Raw genomic sequence first — 19,046 nt, forward strand, 5'->3', positions numbered from 1 at the left:
AACAGCTTGCCCACCTCTTCTCTAACGACCTCGTTGCGTTCAGGTGCAAAGTTTCTCTTCTTCTGTTTCACTAGCCGGATGCTCGGATCCACATGCAGCTTGTGGACTGCCAATTCGGGAGGAACTCCTGGCATGTCCTCGGCACTCCAAGCAAAGATCTCGGCGTACTCCTCCAGGAGGGACTCCAGGGCCCTTCTTACCTGCTCGTTTAGTCCAGATCCCGCCTTAATCACACGATCAGGTCGCTCGGGGTTGACAAGCAATTCGAGCAGATTTTCGTCCGTCTCCAACCTCTCCTCCTTCTCAGTAGGCTCCCAGGGCTCCAGAAGGACTGTCTGCGCCACCAGCTTCTCCTTACCCTTGAGGGTCGCAATATAGCAGGCTCGAGCTACCTCCGGGTCTCCCTGCACCTCGGCCACTCCCTCGGGAGTGGGGAATTTCATGCTGAGGTGTAAGGTCGAACAGACAGCTCGGAGTGCGTTTAGGGTTGGACGTCCCAATATCATGTTGTAGGAGGACGGCTCCTTTACCACCGCGAAATTCACCGAAACAGTTCGGCACCTTGGTGACTCCCCAATAGTGACCTGAAGGGTTATCATCCCCTCAGGCCTTACCAGCGGACCTGCAAAACCTATCAAGGGAGTACGAACTGGGATGAGCTGCTTGTCTTCCAGCTGCAGTTCTCTGAAGGCCTTGTAGTACAACACATCGATGGCGCTCCCATTGTCAATGTACACCTTTTTTACCTTATAGTTACACGTGACGACTTCTATCACTATTGCCTCGTGGTTATTGGAAGCTAAGGGTACCGCATCCTCCGGCCCATAGACGATCTCCTCGTACATCTTTAAGCGCTTGTTTGAGCTCTCCCCACTGGGGGGAGGTCTGTTATTTCGCCGAGCCGAATGGCTATCCCCTCCAGCAGGTCCCCCTGCAATAGTGTTGATTACTCCCGCCAGATTCGGCACCCCACGTACCGGAGTCCGCTCCCGAGGACCCCGAGGTCGGTCGTGCGAGCTGGACGCCCGATCTCGTTTGAATCCTCCCTGCTTCTGATCAGTTCGCCCCTCGCGGACGAACTGGCCAAGATGACCCCTCCGGATCAGCTTTTCAATTTCCTTCTTAAGGTGGCGGCAGTCTTCAGTGTCGTGCCCCACATCCCTGTGGTACGCACAGTACAGGTCCTGATCTCTCCTGTTTCTATCCCCGGCCAAGGGCCGGGGAGGTCGGGAAAGTCCCTCTTGCTCCATCACCGCGAGGACCCGAGCTCGGGGAGCCGTGAGGGAAGTCCAAGGCTTGTCTCCCCCTAGGGGTCGGCCTCTAGGCGGGTGGTCATAGGTAGGCTTCCGCCCTTGGTCACGTCGAGCGTCTCCTTGGTCGGTTATTCTTCGGCGCTTGTCGTCCCTCTGCCTCTCCTGAGCGCTCTTCAAGCGGTTAGCCTCTTCAGCATTGGCCTTCTCATGAGCTCGATCCAGCATTTCCCGAACTGACTTGGGCGGTCTCTCAACGAGCTCGGTGTATAACTTCTGCTTCCGTAGCCCGTTAATGAAGGCAGCCATGACCACCTTGTCGTCTCGGTCACGGACCTGGAGGGATTCGTTATTGAACCGCACCATGTATTCACGCAGTGATTCCTCGACCTTTTGTTGGATGGTCATAAGGTGAGCGGTGCTTTTAGAGAAGGCTCGTGAGGAAACGAACTGTGCCGAGAATGCTCGCGCGAGCTGGGTGAAAGAGCTGATCGATCTGGGGGGAAGCCCCTGAAACCACTGCCGAGCCCTTCCTTCTAGGAACATCGGGAAGGTCTTGCACCTGACCGCATCCGCGGCCGTTTGTAAGCGCATCTGCGTCATGAATACGAACAGGTGGTCTTCCGGATCCGTGGTGGCATCGTAAGGTTTCATGGTTGGAATTTTGAACTTCGCGGGCAGTTGGTATTCCTCGATGTCAAGCACAAAGGGGGAAGCAATATACCTCTCCGCCTCCGGGTCGAGGATTAGGTCAAGCTCGTCTCGTACCTGTTGTCGCTCCCTCCGGGGGGAGAGCCTCCGGACGGGCTCCGGATGTTCAGTTCGGGAATTCTTGTGAGATGGCTCTACGACCTCGACCTGCTCACGTGTGAGTTCCCGATGCGTCCGCTTGGCCCCGTGATTGGGACTCCCAGTTCGGGACCCTGACAGGTCGGCTCCTTGTACCTTAGGCTCCTTGTCGGAATGACCTCCCGACTGCCCTTTGAGGTAGTCCATGATCGCCTCGAAGGTGGGCAGGTTTGCTGCCACCGTTTGCACCAGCTGTTCGGGTGGGATCCGTGAGGGCCCCGCCCCTGCTCCTTCAGGTATCGGATCCTCATGAGAGTTTTGCGGGCCGCTTCGCTCCATCCCTTTGGATCCACCAGCGTTCCTTTGAGACCTAGTTTTCGGCATGATTCGCGAAGAGAAGTAACGTGTTCCCACAGACGGCGCCAATTGATGCGACTGCCGAGGTGAAGATCCGACCTGCGCCCGGTGGCCAGGGGGCGAGCTGGAGCGTTCGACCTGCACTCTGAACGAGCTGCGGGGCTAAGTCCCCTGGAGCAACTCCGACGATCAAGTCAGAGGAAGATCTTGTAAGTAAAAGAGTAGAGATTGTGCTATGAATAGCGTACCTTGTGTTTTTCCCACGGGTGGTATTTATAGGAGCACAGATGGTAGTCTCCTAGTAGAATAGGGAGTCCTTATGGGAGCAGAACTCTCCCTAGGCTCTAAACTCAGTGAAGGATGCTTGGGCTCTGCAGTCCGCGCGGCCCATCCGCTTGGGGAGACCGCGCCCTCTGGGCCCCCCTCGAGCCGACCTGCTGGGCCGAGATCCTCCTACTAGCCGAGCTTGCGGGCTGGGCCGACGTGTACGTGGGCCCCACTACGGTACCCTAACTGGAAAAAAATATCACACACACACACACTGGATATATGGGATAAAACGTGAGGTTTTGAAGGTGGTTGGAAGGGATAGGGTAAGGAACTGATCTTATCTTTTTATCTTGTCGGATCAAACCGTCTTCTGGGGTGGGGCAGGAAAAAAAAAACTTTAGATATTGAATTATTGATGTAGTCGTGTTAGTATTGGTACGTGGAAGTAGGGATGTAATCGAGCCGAGTCGAGCTCGAGTATCACTATACTCGAGCTCGACTCGACTCATACACACAGAAACTCGAGCTCGACTCGAGCTCGATCGAGCCCGAAAATCGATACTCGAAGATCGACTCGAAGAATTTCCTTAGGCTCGAGACTCGACTCGATAAGGCTCGATCTTTAATCGAGCCTTATCAAGTCGAGTCTTATCAAGCTTTTTGACTCGATTTGACGAAAATGCAACAAAGCAGGGACCTAATTAAGGGACTTATGATGGTGTTGGAGGCAAATATGAAGCTCAGGAAAAGACAGGACCAAATCACTAAACAAAAAGAAAACGGAGGGACTGAAATTGCAATTTTGGACAAGTGATCATCTTCTCCAACGAGCAAATATCAATTACCATTCAGCAACCAGAAATCTGGCTTCAATTTCTAACCATTCCAACAAACAATGAGACTCACAACACTCCCTCTCATAACATCAATTCGAATTCACTCGACCGGAAGCATAAGGAGCAGAAAAATGTAAGACATCAACACACCAAAAATTCTTAGATGCGAGGAAGTGAACTGGCCGACTTGGCCAGTATTTTTCATGTGCAAAAATGCAGACCAATCACCCTTCAACTAAAACTTTCAATCAAGCATTTTGTCGAACAGTAAATGGGCATTAAAATTTTGCCGGATTCTCACTCAAATTAAAGCAATAACTAGCCCAAAAATGATCAGAAACCTTATCAATTCAGGATAACAAGTTTCCTAGTCGATCTTGGCCCATTTTAATGCCAGAGACACAGAGCCAAAAACAGAGGAGCACTTACCTAAGTGAGCCACAGATGAGCAGTGATGAACCAGCGATGAACTAGTGAGATCTTGGTGCTTCGTCTTCGACACTCGGCAGCGATGAACCAGCACGGCAGGACACAGCCGACAGGAGACGTAGAGCGCGGCGGACTGGCGGAGGCCGGAGAGGCAGAGAGCAGCTTCGATTTGGGACTTGGGACTTGGGACTTGTTAAGGCGATGGCGATGGCGATGGAGCCTCACAGATGCGGCGAGCAACGGCGTCGGCGACGAACGGAGTGAGGGTGTAGATCTAAATCAGTCAGAGTCAGCTGCCGGCTGGTAAGTGAATTTTTTTGCTAGGCTTTCTTCGAACAGAGAAGAAAGTCGCACAGTCGGCACAGAGAAGGAAGAAAGGCTTCCTTTTTTTTTTTACATTTTTTCTTTTTAGTGTTTTTTACAATTATGTTATTACTTTTTTGCCATTATAGGATTTTATTATAAAGAAGGTAATATTGTAAATTCCATATATCTTATACCCATAATGGTCATTTTATAATTATAATAAATATATATTATTTAAATTATAAATATTTTATTTAATTAATGCCGGCTCGTCGAGTAGCTCGACGAGCCACGAGCTCGGAATATACGGCTCGAAGCTCGACTCGATTACGAGTCGAGCTACTCGAAACTCGACTCGAACTCGGTCAACCCGAGTTCGAGTCGAGTTGTTGACCGAGCTACTCGCGAGCTACTCGCGAGTAGCTCGGCTCACCAACAACCCTACGTGGAAGTGATGTGGAGTTGCTTGTCATTTGGAGAGAGAGAGGGAGAGGGGGGGGTGGTCAGGGATCAGACCAAGGGGCATCAGAATTTTATCATCAGAGATTCAATATATTGTATGGTATCTTCTGTGTTACACTAGGCGTCCATGCGTCTCTTAAATTTGGTTGGTTCAATAAATGGGCATATTTTGTGTAACACCTAAATTTCTTTTTGGATTATCATCACTTTATCTCCCTAATATTTTGTGTCACTATCAATTTCTCTCTTAATGTTACTTTTTAGTCACTTTATCCTTAAAACTAACGGTCAAATTTAACGGAATTGTTGATTCAAGTGAAAAGACATGTTTGGTACTTAAAATTATTATTATCACTTTACCCCCATAAACTATATCCTTATTATCAATTTATCTCTTAGAGTTATTTTTTAAACAATTTATCCCACCATTAAACGAATTTAGCAAGCTAAAAAAATTTTAGAAGAAAGTGTCCTCCTCTTTATATAATAAAAACAACAAAAAATTTAGAGTGACTCTTCTCCTTTTTATTATTAAGGAAAAAAATAGTTAAAATATTATCTCTTTCTTCTTGGCAATCTTATTAATATTGAAAAGAAAATAGAAAGTTGGAAGAGGAGAGAGAGTTCAATTCTTTTTTTAAAATACAAATAAGAAAGAATTCAATATTTTTTTTATTTCAAAATTACTTTACTTTTATGTTTACTACCTAATTCAAAATAATACGATAATATTAGATTCTTCCATGGTTTATTTCTTTGCAAAATCTAATTTTCTATCGCCTTCTCTCTTATCTTGTTGTCTTTTCCTATTATTAATAAGTGTAAAAAAGAAATTTAAAAAAATTCTTTTATTTTTATGTTTTTGGCACTCTTAGAATGAAAAAAAGGACGAATAACCATTTCATTTTTTTATTTTTAATTATATATTTAAAAAATATTAAATAGGTTAGATTAATGATGGGGTAAAATGTCTAGAAAATAATGTTAGAAAGCAAAGCGATTGTATCACTATAATTTAAAGGGATAAAATAATAATAACAATATCGTAATGCTATAAAATGAAAAGATATTTTTGTCCAAAACTTATTAATATGCTGAGTTGAATTATCTATAGGGGTGAAGTGACTAAAAAATAATATTAGAGGATAAATTGATAGTAATAATATAATTTAAATGAGTAAAATGATAATAATCTTTTTCCTTTTCCGCCCCTTCTTTTCCTTCACGTCAAGCATAGCTAGGGAAAGGATGCGTTTCCAGTGAAATAATTATACGCAGCATTTGTTTTTCAATTTGAGGACACATAATTTGCCACCACAAAAAAGGAAAAAAAAAGAGTTGTGCCCTCAATGGAGTTTGATTATAATAAAATACTTACTTGTTTAAGTTTCAAACGATATAACATGCATTAAATTAAGAGTTCACCTAAAAAAAAAACTATTAAAGAGCCTGATATTCTTAAATGATAGGTACAAACATGCTAGCTCCTAAAACTAAGGACATAATCATCTTTTGATTTATTTGTGTCACTTAAATCGTATGCTATTTAAATTAATGTTAGTACTAAATGATAGGTTACTTTTCTTCGGGTGTTGATGCGTTATTGATAGTCATTTTCTTAAAGTGAAATTGGAAAAAGAAAATATAAACCTTAAGAGAAAAGGAAAAAAAAATTAAATGGATGATGCGGCGGGCCTAAGACAGGAGCAAGATATAGGGCTTGTTTGGAAGTGAAGTTTTTGGCCTAGTTTTTTAGCTACTAATTTTTTAACAACTTTTGCTATAGGAATCCCAAAAAACTTATCAAAGTTTTTTACCTACACACTTCAAAATAATACACAAAAAACTTTCCCTTCAACTTTTCTTCTTCTTTTTCCTCCCCCACCCAACCGACCACCACCTCCACCACCGCTTCCGGAGCCGGTAACTATTCTGGCCAACTTTTGCCGGCCTTCTCTTTTTTTTTTTCTCTCTTTTTTTTTTCTCTCCTTCCCCTCCCTTTTGACAGATATGTTGGTTTTCCAAAATCTCTTTTTTCTTTTTTTTTTTCTTTCTCCCTCCCCCCTCCCCTCTTTCCCTCTGCCTTTCCCCGCCACCTTCCCCCTTTGTCCGCCGCCATCTCCTCCCCTCATCACCAGCGCACGCCGCCACCTTGCCGCACGTCTCTCTCCTCTCGCGCGTTTCTCGGTCTCCGCGGCCGGACACCGCTGCCCACGGCGCGCGACTCCAGCGACACCACAGCCCTTCTCTCTCCCTCGCAACGCCGACGAAGCCACCACACCTCGCGCGACTCCAGCCCAACCGCCGCCTCTTGCTCGCGCCACGCCTCCTGGCTCCACCGTGCGCCGCCGTTCCTCCTGGCCGCAATCCAAAGCCCTCGCGCGTTCTCTCTCCTCTTCGCAACTCCCACCTCGCCGTCATTCCTCTCAGCTCCCTCCACCACAACGCACGGGTGGGGGAGAGGGGTTGCGGGCAGAGGGAGAGGGAGGGGGAGCTTTTGCAGGATGGGGCTGAGGAGAAGGGGGGGGAAAGGGGGTGGCGGGGCCAGAGGGAAAGGCAGGGCAGAGGGGGAAGGGGGAAGGGGGAAGAGGGTGGCGAGGCTGAGGGAGAAGGCGGGGGGAGGGGGGTGGCGGGGGAGAGGAGGAGAAGGGGAAATGGAAGAGAGGGGTGACGGAGGTAACGGGGAAGGGGAAGGGGGAAGGAAGAAGAAGAAGAAAGAAAAGAAAAAGGAAAGAAAGAAAAGAAAAAGAAAAAGAAAAAGAAAGAGAAAGAGAAAGAGAAAAGGAAAGAAAAAAAGAAATGGAAAAAAAATTTCACCTTACAAAAATTTCTACAAAATTTTTCTAGTTACAAAAAACTTCTACAAAATTTTTTCAAAAACTTCTACAGTGCACTACAATAAAGTTTTAGACAAACTCCCAAAAAACTCAGGTTCCAAATAGGCCCATGATTAGCGTGGGAACCTGTGGGATCCAAATAGCGAATGCGAAGCATCGGTTTCGGCCATGGTAGATGACAACTAAACACGAGATAAGGCCGCAGTGGGTCACCCCCCCAAATCCACAAAAACCCTTCAAAATTGGGATCAGGGCTGGAACGGTTGTTAGTGCAACTGTTTCGGAAGCTTGTATGCATTTTATACACGGTGTAACATTATTTGTACACGATATAACATTAAAACAACAGTGAGTAACACTAAAACAATATTTTATGGATTCCACACATGTTAAAATCTGGACCTTACAAATTTTATTGGCCAAATCTTGGCCATTAACTGGCAGGGAGGGTTACCATTCTCCTCAAATTTGTGCAGTGTGCTGACAACCACTGCTAGTTACTAGCAGTAGTAGCAAAGGTAGAAGACGGCTGTCATTTATTGTTGGGTTGCTGGCACAGTTCCACTGTGGGTCGCCGCGTGCTCCACGTGTGTCCAAGGTTTGTCACCGTCCCACTCACAAAGTACAATCGCTTTATTAATATCCTTTTCCTTTCATCTTCATTGCCACCTCTCGACTGACTGCGTGGCCTATGAGTGATGACTAATTCCGGCGTTTTTGATCCTCACAATTCTCGACTGTGTGTGTACCCACGATTCAATCAGTCCTTTTCGCCTTATCCATCCCCGACCAATCCTTTCCAAACAACAAATGGCCCTCCGCTTATGGATAAAGTTTTCAACCGTTGTCAGTTATACGATTGAAATCTTCAGATCTATGCATGGATACAGCGCAGACATCGAGCTGACGATGAATTTAAACACCGACGGTCTTTTTGGTACCCAACTTTTAGAACCGCGTAAGACTTTTTTTTTTTTTTTTCCCGAAAAAAATTCTTTCATACTTATAATTTAAATTTTTATTACGTTAGTGTATATATTTGTTGTATTAGACCATAATTATCTTCAATTAGTTATCGGAGAGTTGTGCAAAAATAGAAGACTATTTTATCTTGTTTTTACAAGTTAAATTTTCAATTCAAATGCAAATTGTTGACCAACAACCAAAAGGGATCAGACACAGGGATATTCGTGTGTCCTAAACTGGATTGGAGAGTTCTTCAGGTTACTCTAAAACAAAGGCTCTCTATGGATTGGAGAGTTTTTCTCAAAAGTTATTTTTGTTTGTGGAGTTCATATACCAACTCCAAAACAACTCTAAAAAACACACAATTTTAAATACAACTTACAAAAATTAAAAAAAAAATTCCAAATACTATCACACTTTGTTCGTCGATGTTACCAAGCGCTTATCAAAAGCGAAAATACAAAGCTTCAACTTTGACCCCACGTTTCTGAAGTGCCCCAAATGGATCAAAGAAAGATCAGTGCCGAAATAGTTGTGTTTGGATTGTATTTTCCGTCATTTTTCATGGAAAAATTACTGTAGCGATTTGATATATGTGAGGGAAAAAGATGATAGGGAAATGTGATAACGAAAAACGATAATATTTTTCCGATGAAAATCAGCAATCCAAACAATCCAGCTTGGATTGTTTGGATTGCTGATTTTCATCGGAAAAATATTATCGTTTTTCGTTATCACATTTCCTAGCATCCGGCATTCAAGGAAATTGGTCCTCTACCAAAATGGAGTTGGGGCAAGGACGGTTGTATACTTGTATTGTATGTAGCAATCATTCGAAAAGGTTGATTACTATTATTTGGCTGAAGAAAATGTAAGGATCATATCACATCTTCTTGTGCATCAATTTTTAATACCGTATTTAGGATTCATAAAATTTTATTTTATATTTATAAGTTATTAAAAATAAGCTACATCACGTGAAAATGAAACAAAACTGGCCCATCCGACAAAAATAACCTTCGGATGCGGATTTACAGAAGCTGAAAGACTGGGCCACAAGACCCACTATGGGCTACTCACATGAAAAAGAAATAGCATAAGAGGATCAAGTCCCCTTCTTGGGCTACCCCTTGAAGTTCTAAATTCACGTAATGCAACGCCGGCTTTCACTGGTCACCGCGAACAACAGGCTAACATACTATAGCTTGTGGACAACCAAGTACAGTCTGTGTAATTGATAGGTTACGAGGTTAAATTATCTGAGGAGTGTAAATAAAAAAATACTATTGATCTAATTTTTTTTTTTTTAAGAATAGAAAAGATTATTAAAAAAAAAATACTGCCAACAAGGGAACCGATCGGAGGCTCTTTAATCATACACAGAGCCTGAAAACTGGTATCTTGTTGCCCTCAAGACTTTTTATAACTGGTAACGGCAGTAGTTACACGAGTACGAAGTTTGTGGCTTTTTTCTTATCTTGAATCCCAAAAAATAAAAGTTATATTAAAACTCACACATAACTATAAGAACTAGTTCATATCTTATGTACCAAACTCATAAAAGTAAATTTTATATACATTGACAGTATATGCACTATCACCATTTGATTCATGATATGCATGCAAAAGTTGAATTTCAAGTTTAAATTTTGTATAGTTATCATTCATTCAACGCTGATAATATATACATTGTTACTGTTAGCGTAGAAAGATTAATACAACTCTTAAACCCTCTCATTTCTTCCCTTGCAAGTCAAGAGTATTCTCTTGAGCTTAAAAAATTTTTTTTTGTTCTTAACGTTCACACATCACTATAAAAAAAAAACAGTTCACATCGTGTACAGCTTTAAGTTTCCTCGTTTTCACATTCAGTTTCAACTGTAACTCATGACCGTATTCATGGGCTGGACTTGTTTGTCGTTAGTCGCTGGATTGAGATTAGTATACTCTCTTTCTAGAAGCCTACCTTAACAGAATCTCGTTTACCGGAGCAGCTGCCTTCCTAGGTGTTCCACATGCTTAAACACCAATGATCTCAAAATTAAGGTACCGTTTGATAATTCAGTCCTACACTAAACTTAAATTCAATGTATTCAATTCTTAACATGTTCAAACATATTTGATAATAAAAAATTAAATATCTGATGAGTCGCACTAAATTTTTTATGCAGAATTTGCTTCAAATAAAAGTGATAAGTCATTTATTATCACTTAATTTGATATACACTTAAATGTATCAGATTTAGTATTTAACAATTTAATGAGTTAATAGACTCAAATTTCAGTTTTTAAAATTTAATTTTATTACATATAATCAACTTGGGGAGATGGTATTAAATCTTTAATCTAAGATTTCGTTGGTTGGTAAATGCCTAATTGATATTTGGTTTAGCTAAAAAGAAGAGAGGTCTGGAGCTCTCGAGTTTCAACATTGCGTCCCCAAATTGGGTGCCGGGAGGACATTAATATCACTCCCAACTAATCCAACCAAGTTCATCAAAGGAGAAAGACTTGTTTGCGAATTTTAGGGTATTTTATTTGTATATTAACTATGAATTAATATTATATATATTTTTATCATTGAATGTATGATACATAATTCGAATTTGAATTTGAAATCTAAATTTTACATATGTATCGGATATTTAATCGTGATAGTGTACACACTCGTTAACAATATGCTGTCAAAATAGGATCCATGGACCATGAGTCGAAATCACGAGCGGTAAAGGCAGACAAGAAGATGTTGAAAATGAAAATTGAGATTTTGTACACCAGTTCTAACTACTGCAATTTCCATGGAAGGCGCTGAAGATTGGAGCAAGCCCCAGTCCATGTAGTTGAAAATGAAAACTGAGATTTTTTACACCAGTTCTAACTTCTAACTACTGCAATTTCCATGGAAGGCACTGAAGATCGGAGCAAGCCCCAGTCCATGTAGTTGCACAATGTTCCCCATCTGAAGCTGCTGCACCATCACAACACTTGCAAACAACTCCAAGGCTAGCGAAAATCTTTGAGTATCCTGCAAAATTAGGATCAGCACAACTTAAGTTCATTGATCATGATACTCGAATCTTTTCAAGTTAAAATGAGAAGAAGGGGGAGAGACTAGAGAGAGAGAGAGAGATTCGGTGGCCATCAGTTCTTACTCTGTTGAGGTAAAAAGGGGAGTGGCCTGCTGGCTCCTGCACTGCTAAATTTCTCGTCCTGCCATCCGAAACTTACTAAAAACAGCATCAGTAACAAAGAAGCCGCCGGCTTAAGCAACCACCCCATATGTGTCCAGTCGATCTTCTGCTGATTTAGTTGGATGGAAATGCTTGGAGTAGAAGATTGATTGTAAGCAGAGTCGCAGACTATCTGGCCGGAGATGGAGGTGACTCTATACGAGTATAGTGATTGATATTCCCGAGGCTGTGGGGGTGGAGGGGCAGTAGTTTGATTCTAATATATACAGAACCCAAAAGAATTAGAATTATCATTTACTACTTATTACGGATGGGAAGAAATCGTTATTAACATAATAAAGGGGTCGTTGTCGTGTCTAGAAGGTTGGATTCTTCTGTTTGTAGTTTGTACCAGGAGCACGTAACCAGTGTGGGCTTCTAGAAAGAAATGTAGGCGTGGAGGCCGCTGTCACGCGTTTCTCAGACTTATTTCGTCCTTTTGTGGCGTCGGTCCCCAAGACTTGTTTCTTTGCACTTCCAGTTCCAGCTTTAGCACAGGGTAGGATTCTGTAGCAATTTAATATCAACCCATTACGCGGAAATTGGGTAGCTCTTTCGCGTTATATCTACGTTTGCGTTTCTCCCAGGCTCTTAGTCTATAGAGCTGTCCATCAAATGTAAAGTAACGAATTAGAGATTTGCCGGCTTAAGGTGTAGTGCTAATTTCCTCCCAGTATGTATGCGCCATACTGGTCCACATTTCTGTGTTTTCTCTGTTTTGTCTAAAGGTAGTATGCCTTTTTATAAAAGTCAGCAGAGCTCTTGTTTTGGCAAGCTAGCTCTTATGGACAATTTTCTGTAGATTTGGAGGGGAGCAGGAAAGAGAGTGCCTAAACAAATTTTCCCGGTAGGGAGATGTGAAAAAGTATAAAAGATTATTGGATTAATTGGAAGACTTTAGAAGCCGTGTCAAAAAATGAGAGAGATGACAAGAGACAATGGAATCCTTGCTTGGATAGCCATTTTTCGTCGAAAAATTGCGTCGTGTTCCGTGATCACATTTTCCTATTACCTTTTTTTTCTCACATACATCAAATTGCTACAGTAATTTTTCTACAAAAAATCCTAAAAAATGCAATCCAAACACAACCATAAGTATGTTTGGATTGTAAATTATTTGAGATATTTTTACTGTAGCACTTTTTGTGATGTGACGTATATGAGATAAAAAGATAATTAGAAAGATAAAAAGGTGTATTGAAAATTATAATAATTATATATGCAAATATATTTAGACAAATAATCTCCTGTCCAAACACACTATTAGTTTGAAAAAATTACTATAGTTGTGTATTTTTTTATTTTTTTTTATAAGTAAAAAATTTTAAATTCAAAACTTACTTGCGTGTTCGTCTTCAGTAAATCTTCAGCCTTGCCTTGGCTCATTCCCCCCAACAAGTCCACCATAACGCTCATATCCTTTCATAAAGAGTGCCACTAACTGACCTACCCACAAGTTATTACCGCCGCCTCCCCTCGACCCACGAGATACGAAAGTGCTCCTTCCGTCCCACTTTGATAGCCCTGTATTCCTTTTTCATTTGTCCCAAATTGTAGTCCACTTTCCAATTGAAGAATGTAATTGTATTTTAATTTTTCTAAAATACCCTTATTTAATGTAAATAGTTGTTACTATAAACCTACCCCATTTAATGAGAATTGATTCTTTTTTTACCATCAATTCAAGTTCCCATAAAGTTGTACCGTATTTAATGTGAGGATATTTTAGAAAAATAACAATCTAAATTTACTTTTCCAACAAAATTAATTACTTTTTTTTTAAACTGTGTGAAAAAAGAAACAGGACTATCAAAGTAGGACGGAAGAAGTACAAGTTATGCTACTTCAGCACAAAACACCTAGATACCTAGTTATGTTTCCTGGTAGGATTCAAGAGTGAAGAAGGGGACACGGAAAGACGTCAGTGCAAATCCTGTGCAGTAGAGCTCCTGAATGCTTGCTCCATTCTACAAGAGGATGTCTTTTAACTCTCGCGCAAAAGATCATTTCTTTTTTTTTTTTCAGCAAGCATATGGGGGGTTCTTTTTTTTTTTTTCCCTTTTTTTTTTGGGGGTGGGGCGGGGCGGGGGGGGGGGGGGGAGAGGTGGAGATTTGTAGTGCTGTTCAGCCCTAGATTGACTAAAAACTGTAGTGAAATTCACAACTCAACAATCCTGGATTGAACAAATTTACAGCTAAACAGTCACAATAACGTCTGAGATTTTATGTAAAGACAAGCGGGCAAAAATGAAGAAAAACAACTTCGACTCAGTCCAAATCTTATATAATATCAGAGCCATCCCCAAAGTGCTCCAAGTCTGGATGAGTCCCACCCCCAGGTCGTCTTGGATGCCTGCATATAGTCACAAATAAAAAACCAACATGTAAAAGCTACAAACCCACAACAAAAAAGGCGAGCAAATGCACAGTAACGCTTACTAAGCATATAAGCAGCTATATTTATCCAGGCTGATACCCCTGTTGGCAAGTAAGATGAGGTGCAAACATGGAAAATACAATATCCCACAAACAACTTTAGAGATTGCGATGCCATATCAGAATCCCTGTTTAGTCCAATCCAAGCACACAACCACAACCTGATGTTAGATATCTAACGCACTTATCCATTCCATTTCCCATTTAAAAAATCTACTGAGCATCCGTTCTTACAAGAAATGGGATATAATAACCCTAGTTAAAAAGAATTTCCCCTATGGGTAAGTTTGAAATAGCAGTGAAAACCCTGATTTGTCAATCCAAAAAGGTCTTTATTAAGTGTCAGCACTACATCGCTGAATTGTAATAGCAATGAGCAAAACATTCCACGAAATGATTATAGGCCAAGTGAATACCAATGTGGGACACACAGTCTATGAAAATTTAAGTTCCATTCAAAGATGCAGATACAATTGCTGATAATGGAAGCTGTGTTCTGCACTCCAAAAACAGTTCCATGAAATAAACACCTTCTTGCTGATGCAGCAAGATTAAAGCACCAAAACAAGCACTTAAGAAAGCCTGACTGGTATTGTGAAAATCTTTTAACAGTAGTATTAAACAGAGATCTACCATTCTCTGCCTCTTAAATTATTAAGAAAGCAGCAGTCTGCATACGTCATGGTAAAACCACCTTGGTTTACCTCCCCATCGACACAACACCGAACAAGGAAACAATAAAGAAAAAACATAAGGAATTCCATTAATTCAACGTGCTATATCAGAATGACCATGTAATTTGGAGAATATTAGTACCTAATAAAGCGATTAGGCTCAAAACCCGGAACACCAGGTGGGCCATATGGATCAAAACGAGCACCAGGAGGGACACCCCTAAATCAATCAACAGATAAAGAAACTCAGCTAGCACCATGTATTTTTAATACATTCAGAGAGAGAGATAGAGAGAGAGCTCACGGTTGTGGTCCTCCAGGGAAATGAGGAGGTTCGTTACCAGAGCCAAACCACCGAGGATCATTTGGTCCTGTATCCACAACTTAATAGGTGTCATGCCAAACAAGTTTAACAACATCATTTAATGAATCAAATCTGAAACAACAGTGGTAAGACAAACCTATAAGCATGCTGCCAGGTCCACCAAAATTGCCCCTTGAGAAAACAAGAACAGATGTCAATGTTTCAAGTTTGAAACCGTTGCTCAAGTAGAAAAAGAATTGCATGCTGTCTACTCATTAAGTTAATGAAAGAAAAAGAATTCAGGTGGGGCAGGATGGGGGAAAGGCAAAGCACCTAGGGTAAACTCCTGCACCAGGACCAGGAAAGAGATCATCGCCCCCACTACCAGGTACTGGAGGAACAATAAAACTGCATACCAACCAAGAACAAGAGACCAAAAAGCATGAGGAGAAAGAAGGAAAAAAAAAGAAACTGAGTCACAACTTCACGAAGTCAATTGTAAAAAAGAGCCAAAGAATAATGTATAAATAAATATTTTTCTTTTCTTTCTAAACCAAAAGTATCAGAAAGTCTCAATATCCTAGCATAAAAATCACAAGTTGTCATTTCCAATAAGGGAACTCATGAATCTATAGCACTATTTAAGGATGCATGTTGCAAATGACAGGTTACATAAATTAATCCAGCAACTTCTTTTCTAGCAACAGCAGAAGTCATAACAACTAATGTCCCCTGCTACTAAAAACTGAAAACAGATGTTTACCTGGTTAAAGGCAAAAGTTCAGAAGATGATCAAAATTTTCACTATTTCTCCAAAAACTAAAACTAGGATTCATTACTATTATGACACGCCATTTCTGTAGATCTGCTAGGACTGAATATAATAAAAGTAAAGAGTTCAAATAATAAAAACAGTCTCTGAATCAGGAGGAGTATAACGCACAGTGTAACTAAAAAGTATACCTTGGATTTGGCGGGTTAAAAATGGAAGGCTCGTCTGGTTCAGAAACTCTTGGGCTAGGTTGGTCAGACTTGGATTCATCTCCCTCTGGAACTCTGCTTTTCGCACTAAAATAATTTGTGTGATTGTTAGAACACATGGAAGCAAAATCAAAAGGTAAAATTCTAAGAAGTGAACTGAAGTGGCAAAAGCAATTGTTAGTTCAAGCTCTCAGGACTTAATCACTATTTCCTAGTGATGAGGGATGAGCCAATAAGTAACTTTATCATAGAGCAAAATATTTGGGGTAACCAATGCTCCAACGGCTGTTTAGGAGACTGGAATTCCAGGGAGTCAAATGAAGCCCCTGGCCGCCCAAAGAAAAATAACAAACAGAAGAAAAAGGCACCTTGAATTATGAGCCGAGGAGCTTGCTGTAGGAGACCGAACAAGTTTGCCCAAAATTTCTTTATCAACATCTCTCACCAGCTTCCCAATATTCTTGAACATTGTAGTATAATTATTTCCTCCATCCTCTGCTACGTAGTCCGGAACACTACGCATCCAATAATTCAAAACCCAATTAATGGTGTTGCCCAAAACAATAAGGAAAAGAAATATCGGCTAATAATCACAAGTTCACAAACCCAAAAATCCCAAAAATTAGACGGGCAAAAAAACGTACTTGATTTCAAGATGGACAGGCTCAGAATCACCTTCCGCCATAGCATCAACAAGCAATTTGTCATTCATAGCTAGACACTTCACCAGAATTTTCTGGGAACCCTTATCGGGATTCGAATAGACGAATGCGTAACTATCATCAAATTCATTCCAATGCTCAATGCCCACTTCCTCTACCCAAAAACAGAAAAACAAGAGTCAATATTCCCACCAGAGAGGGAGAGGGAGAGAGAGAGAGAAGCCCCAAATTGGTCATAAACCAAAAAGTACAGAACAGAAAAAGAAACTAAAAATAGTACCGGTGGAAGTGGACGAAAGAACGTCATCGGAAAAGGCGGGCGGACCGGTAGCGTGAAGAATAAAGCCGGACGCAAGGAAAGAGGCGTGAACGGCGAAAGCTGCCTTGTCGTGAGCGTTACGGAAAGAAGGCCTCGCAGCCCTGATTACTCCCATTACTGATTGTTCGGTCGCACTCCCCATCTTCCTCCCTCCCTCTTCTGGTCTTGCTGCTGCAGTGACTACTGGATCAATCAGTTACAAATGAGTCTGTCGAAAATTGCTGTTCCCAGAAGGAGAACTCCGAGGAAACGTAAAGAAGATGTGTTTAGAATTCCAAAAAAAAACCAAAAAAAAAAAAAAGTTCAGGACAAGGGTTTATAGATAAATAATCAACTTCCGAATCGGGTTGTCGCCGACTTTGCTTGAGCCCCAATATTTCGCACTTTCTATATGCTTACGCCGGGTAACCGACCTTCAAAGGTATATTGTATCGTATTATATATCCACCTTTAAAAATTATCTTTGTTTGGATAGAGTATTATTCTTAATAATTATTTAGAATAATTATTGTAGTACTTTTTATGGTGTAATGTATATAAAATAAAAAAGTGATTAAAAATATAAAAAGATAGATTTAAAAATGTGTTTATGATGCAAGCGAAATATTTTTTTGAAAAAATTGCCATCCAAATATGAGCATGCATGAAGGAGGCTAAGAAATAACGACTCTGGCCTAGATTTGAATAGACTCAATTTTCAAAAATTTAATAATTCAAATTATCTTATATCATTTCATAAAATGGTGTGATTGCAAGCATGAAAGGAGGCTAAGAAATAACGATGCTGCCTAGATTTGAATATACTCAATTTTTAAAAATTTAATAATTCAAATTATCTTATATCATTTCATAAAAATGGTGTGATGTTCTCCGGGATTAATCTCCATATTTTACCAAGGTGCATGAATTCCTCAGCTATTCTTCAAGCACGTTTTGTCACCTGCTATTTTTTCTTCTCCTTAAATTACAAAAAAAAAATGGGGTTAACGAAAATCAAATTTATCTTTCAGGATTTTTTTTTGGTGGTAGCCAAAAGTACATGCACACGGAAACCGGTGGGAATAGAGAAACATATACAATGAAAACTCAATAATTTATTTGAGAGATTTCGTAATTTGTTAAACTACTTTGAACAAGGTTCTAGAAAAGGGATAATTTAAGGAACTTCCCTTGAGGTTTTTTATAATATCACTTAGAACTTCTAAAGTTTTCAAAATCGTACTTACCTCTATTGAATTTACATTTTTTTTTTGGGTAACATTTTAACCCCTTTGGATTGAAAGCAAGAGAAATAAAACTCTATTTTCAATACTACTCTTATGTTATCTTATTTATGAAACTTACATCAATAATAAAAATTAAAATAAGGTTATAAAGTAAAGCTGAAAATATCTAGAAATCACTTATGTTGTTTTCACCAAAAAAAAAAGGCAATTTTTTGATATTTTATCATCAGATCATTTTTTGATTAATCCTTTAATACTGGCTTATTTAAATTTGAACCAGGATCATATGCGGTCATTGGCCCAATTCTGCAAGCCTAGACGATCGGGTTGATTACGTTCTATTTTAGCTGGTAGGAGTGGACTGTTGCGTGATGATCAAGGGAGCTGGCTCGTGGGTTTTGCACTTTTACATTGGTACAGAAACCAGATTGGTAAGTAGAAGTTTGGGCTTTGTGGGCCTCGTGGGACGGTCAGCAGATGGGTTGTGAAGATTATGTCTAAAATGCAACCTGGGTACATCTTTCTTTTGGATCTTCCGAATGGAATGCGGATCATTAATTTATTCTGTAAAGGTTAGGCTTGATGCCTCCATCTGACTGGAAAAGAACCCTTCTCCGACCCCCGACCCCCCTCAAAAAATAAAAAAAAGGAAGTTTGAGTGGTTAGTGTATTAGTGCTAGACTTCTGTTAATAATTGTGTACGAACACGAAA

At 40.7% G+C, this 19,046-nt stretch overlaps 2 protein-coding genes across 2 annotated transcripts; both read right to left on the reverse strand.

The window, feature by feature from the left end:
- Positions 1–11,218: 11,218 nt before the first annotated feature.
- On the reverse strand, positions 11,219–13,139 carry LOC113772943. Its single transcript, XM_027317440.1, has 3 exons — positions 13,074–13,139; positions 11,655–11,949; positions 11,219–11,527 (listed from the first exon to the last, which is right to left on the reverse strand). The coding sequence occupies exons 1-3, from the start codon at positions 13,137–13,139 to the stop codon at positions 11,388–11,390; spliced, it is 501 nt and encodes a 166-aa protein (XP_027173241.1). The 3' UTR covers positions 11,219–11,387.
- Positions 13,140–13,867: 728 nt separating this feature from the next.
- LOC113773393 (probable proteasome inhibitor) lies at positions 13,868–17,466 on the reverse strand. The gene is made up of 9 exons (XM_027318029.1): positions 17,070–17,466; positions 16,772–16,943; positions 16,496–16,642; positions 16,110–16,214; positions 15,480–15,554; positions 15,304–15,338; positions 15,147–15,213; positions 14,985–15,062; positions 13,868–14,085 (listed from the first exon to the last, which is right to left on the reverse strand). Exons 1-9 carry the CDS (start codon positions 17,248–17,250, stop codon positions 14,013–14,015), a joined length of 933 nt encoding a protein of 310 aa, XP_027173830.1. The 5' UTR covers positions 17,251–17,466; the 3' UTR covers positions 13,868–14,012.
- Positions 17,467–19,046: the final 1,580 nt, after the last annotated feature.

This window comes from Coffea eugenioides, chromosome 6 (assembly GCF_003713205.1).
Source record: "Coffea eugenioides isolate CCC68of chromosome 6, Ceug_1.0, whole genome shotgun sequence".
In the NCBI taxonomy this organism is placed as follows: Eukaryota; Viridiplantae; Streptophyta; class Magnoliopsida; order Gentianales; family Rubiaceae; genus Coffea; species Coffea eugenioides.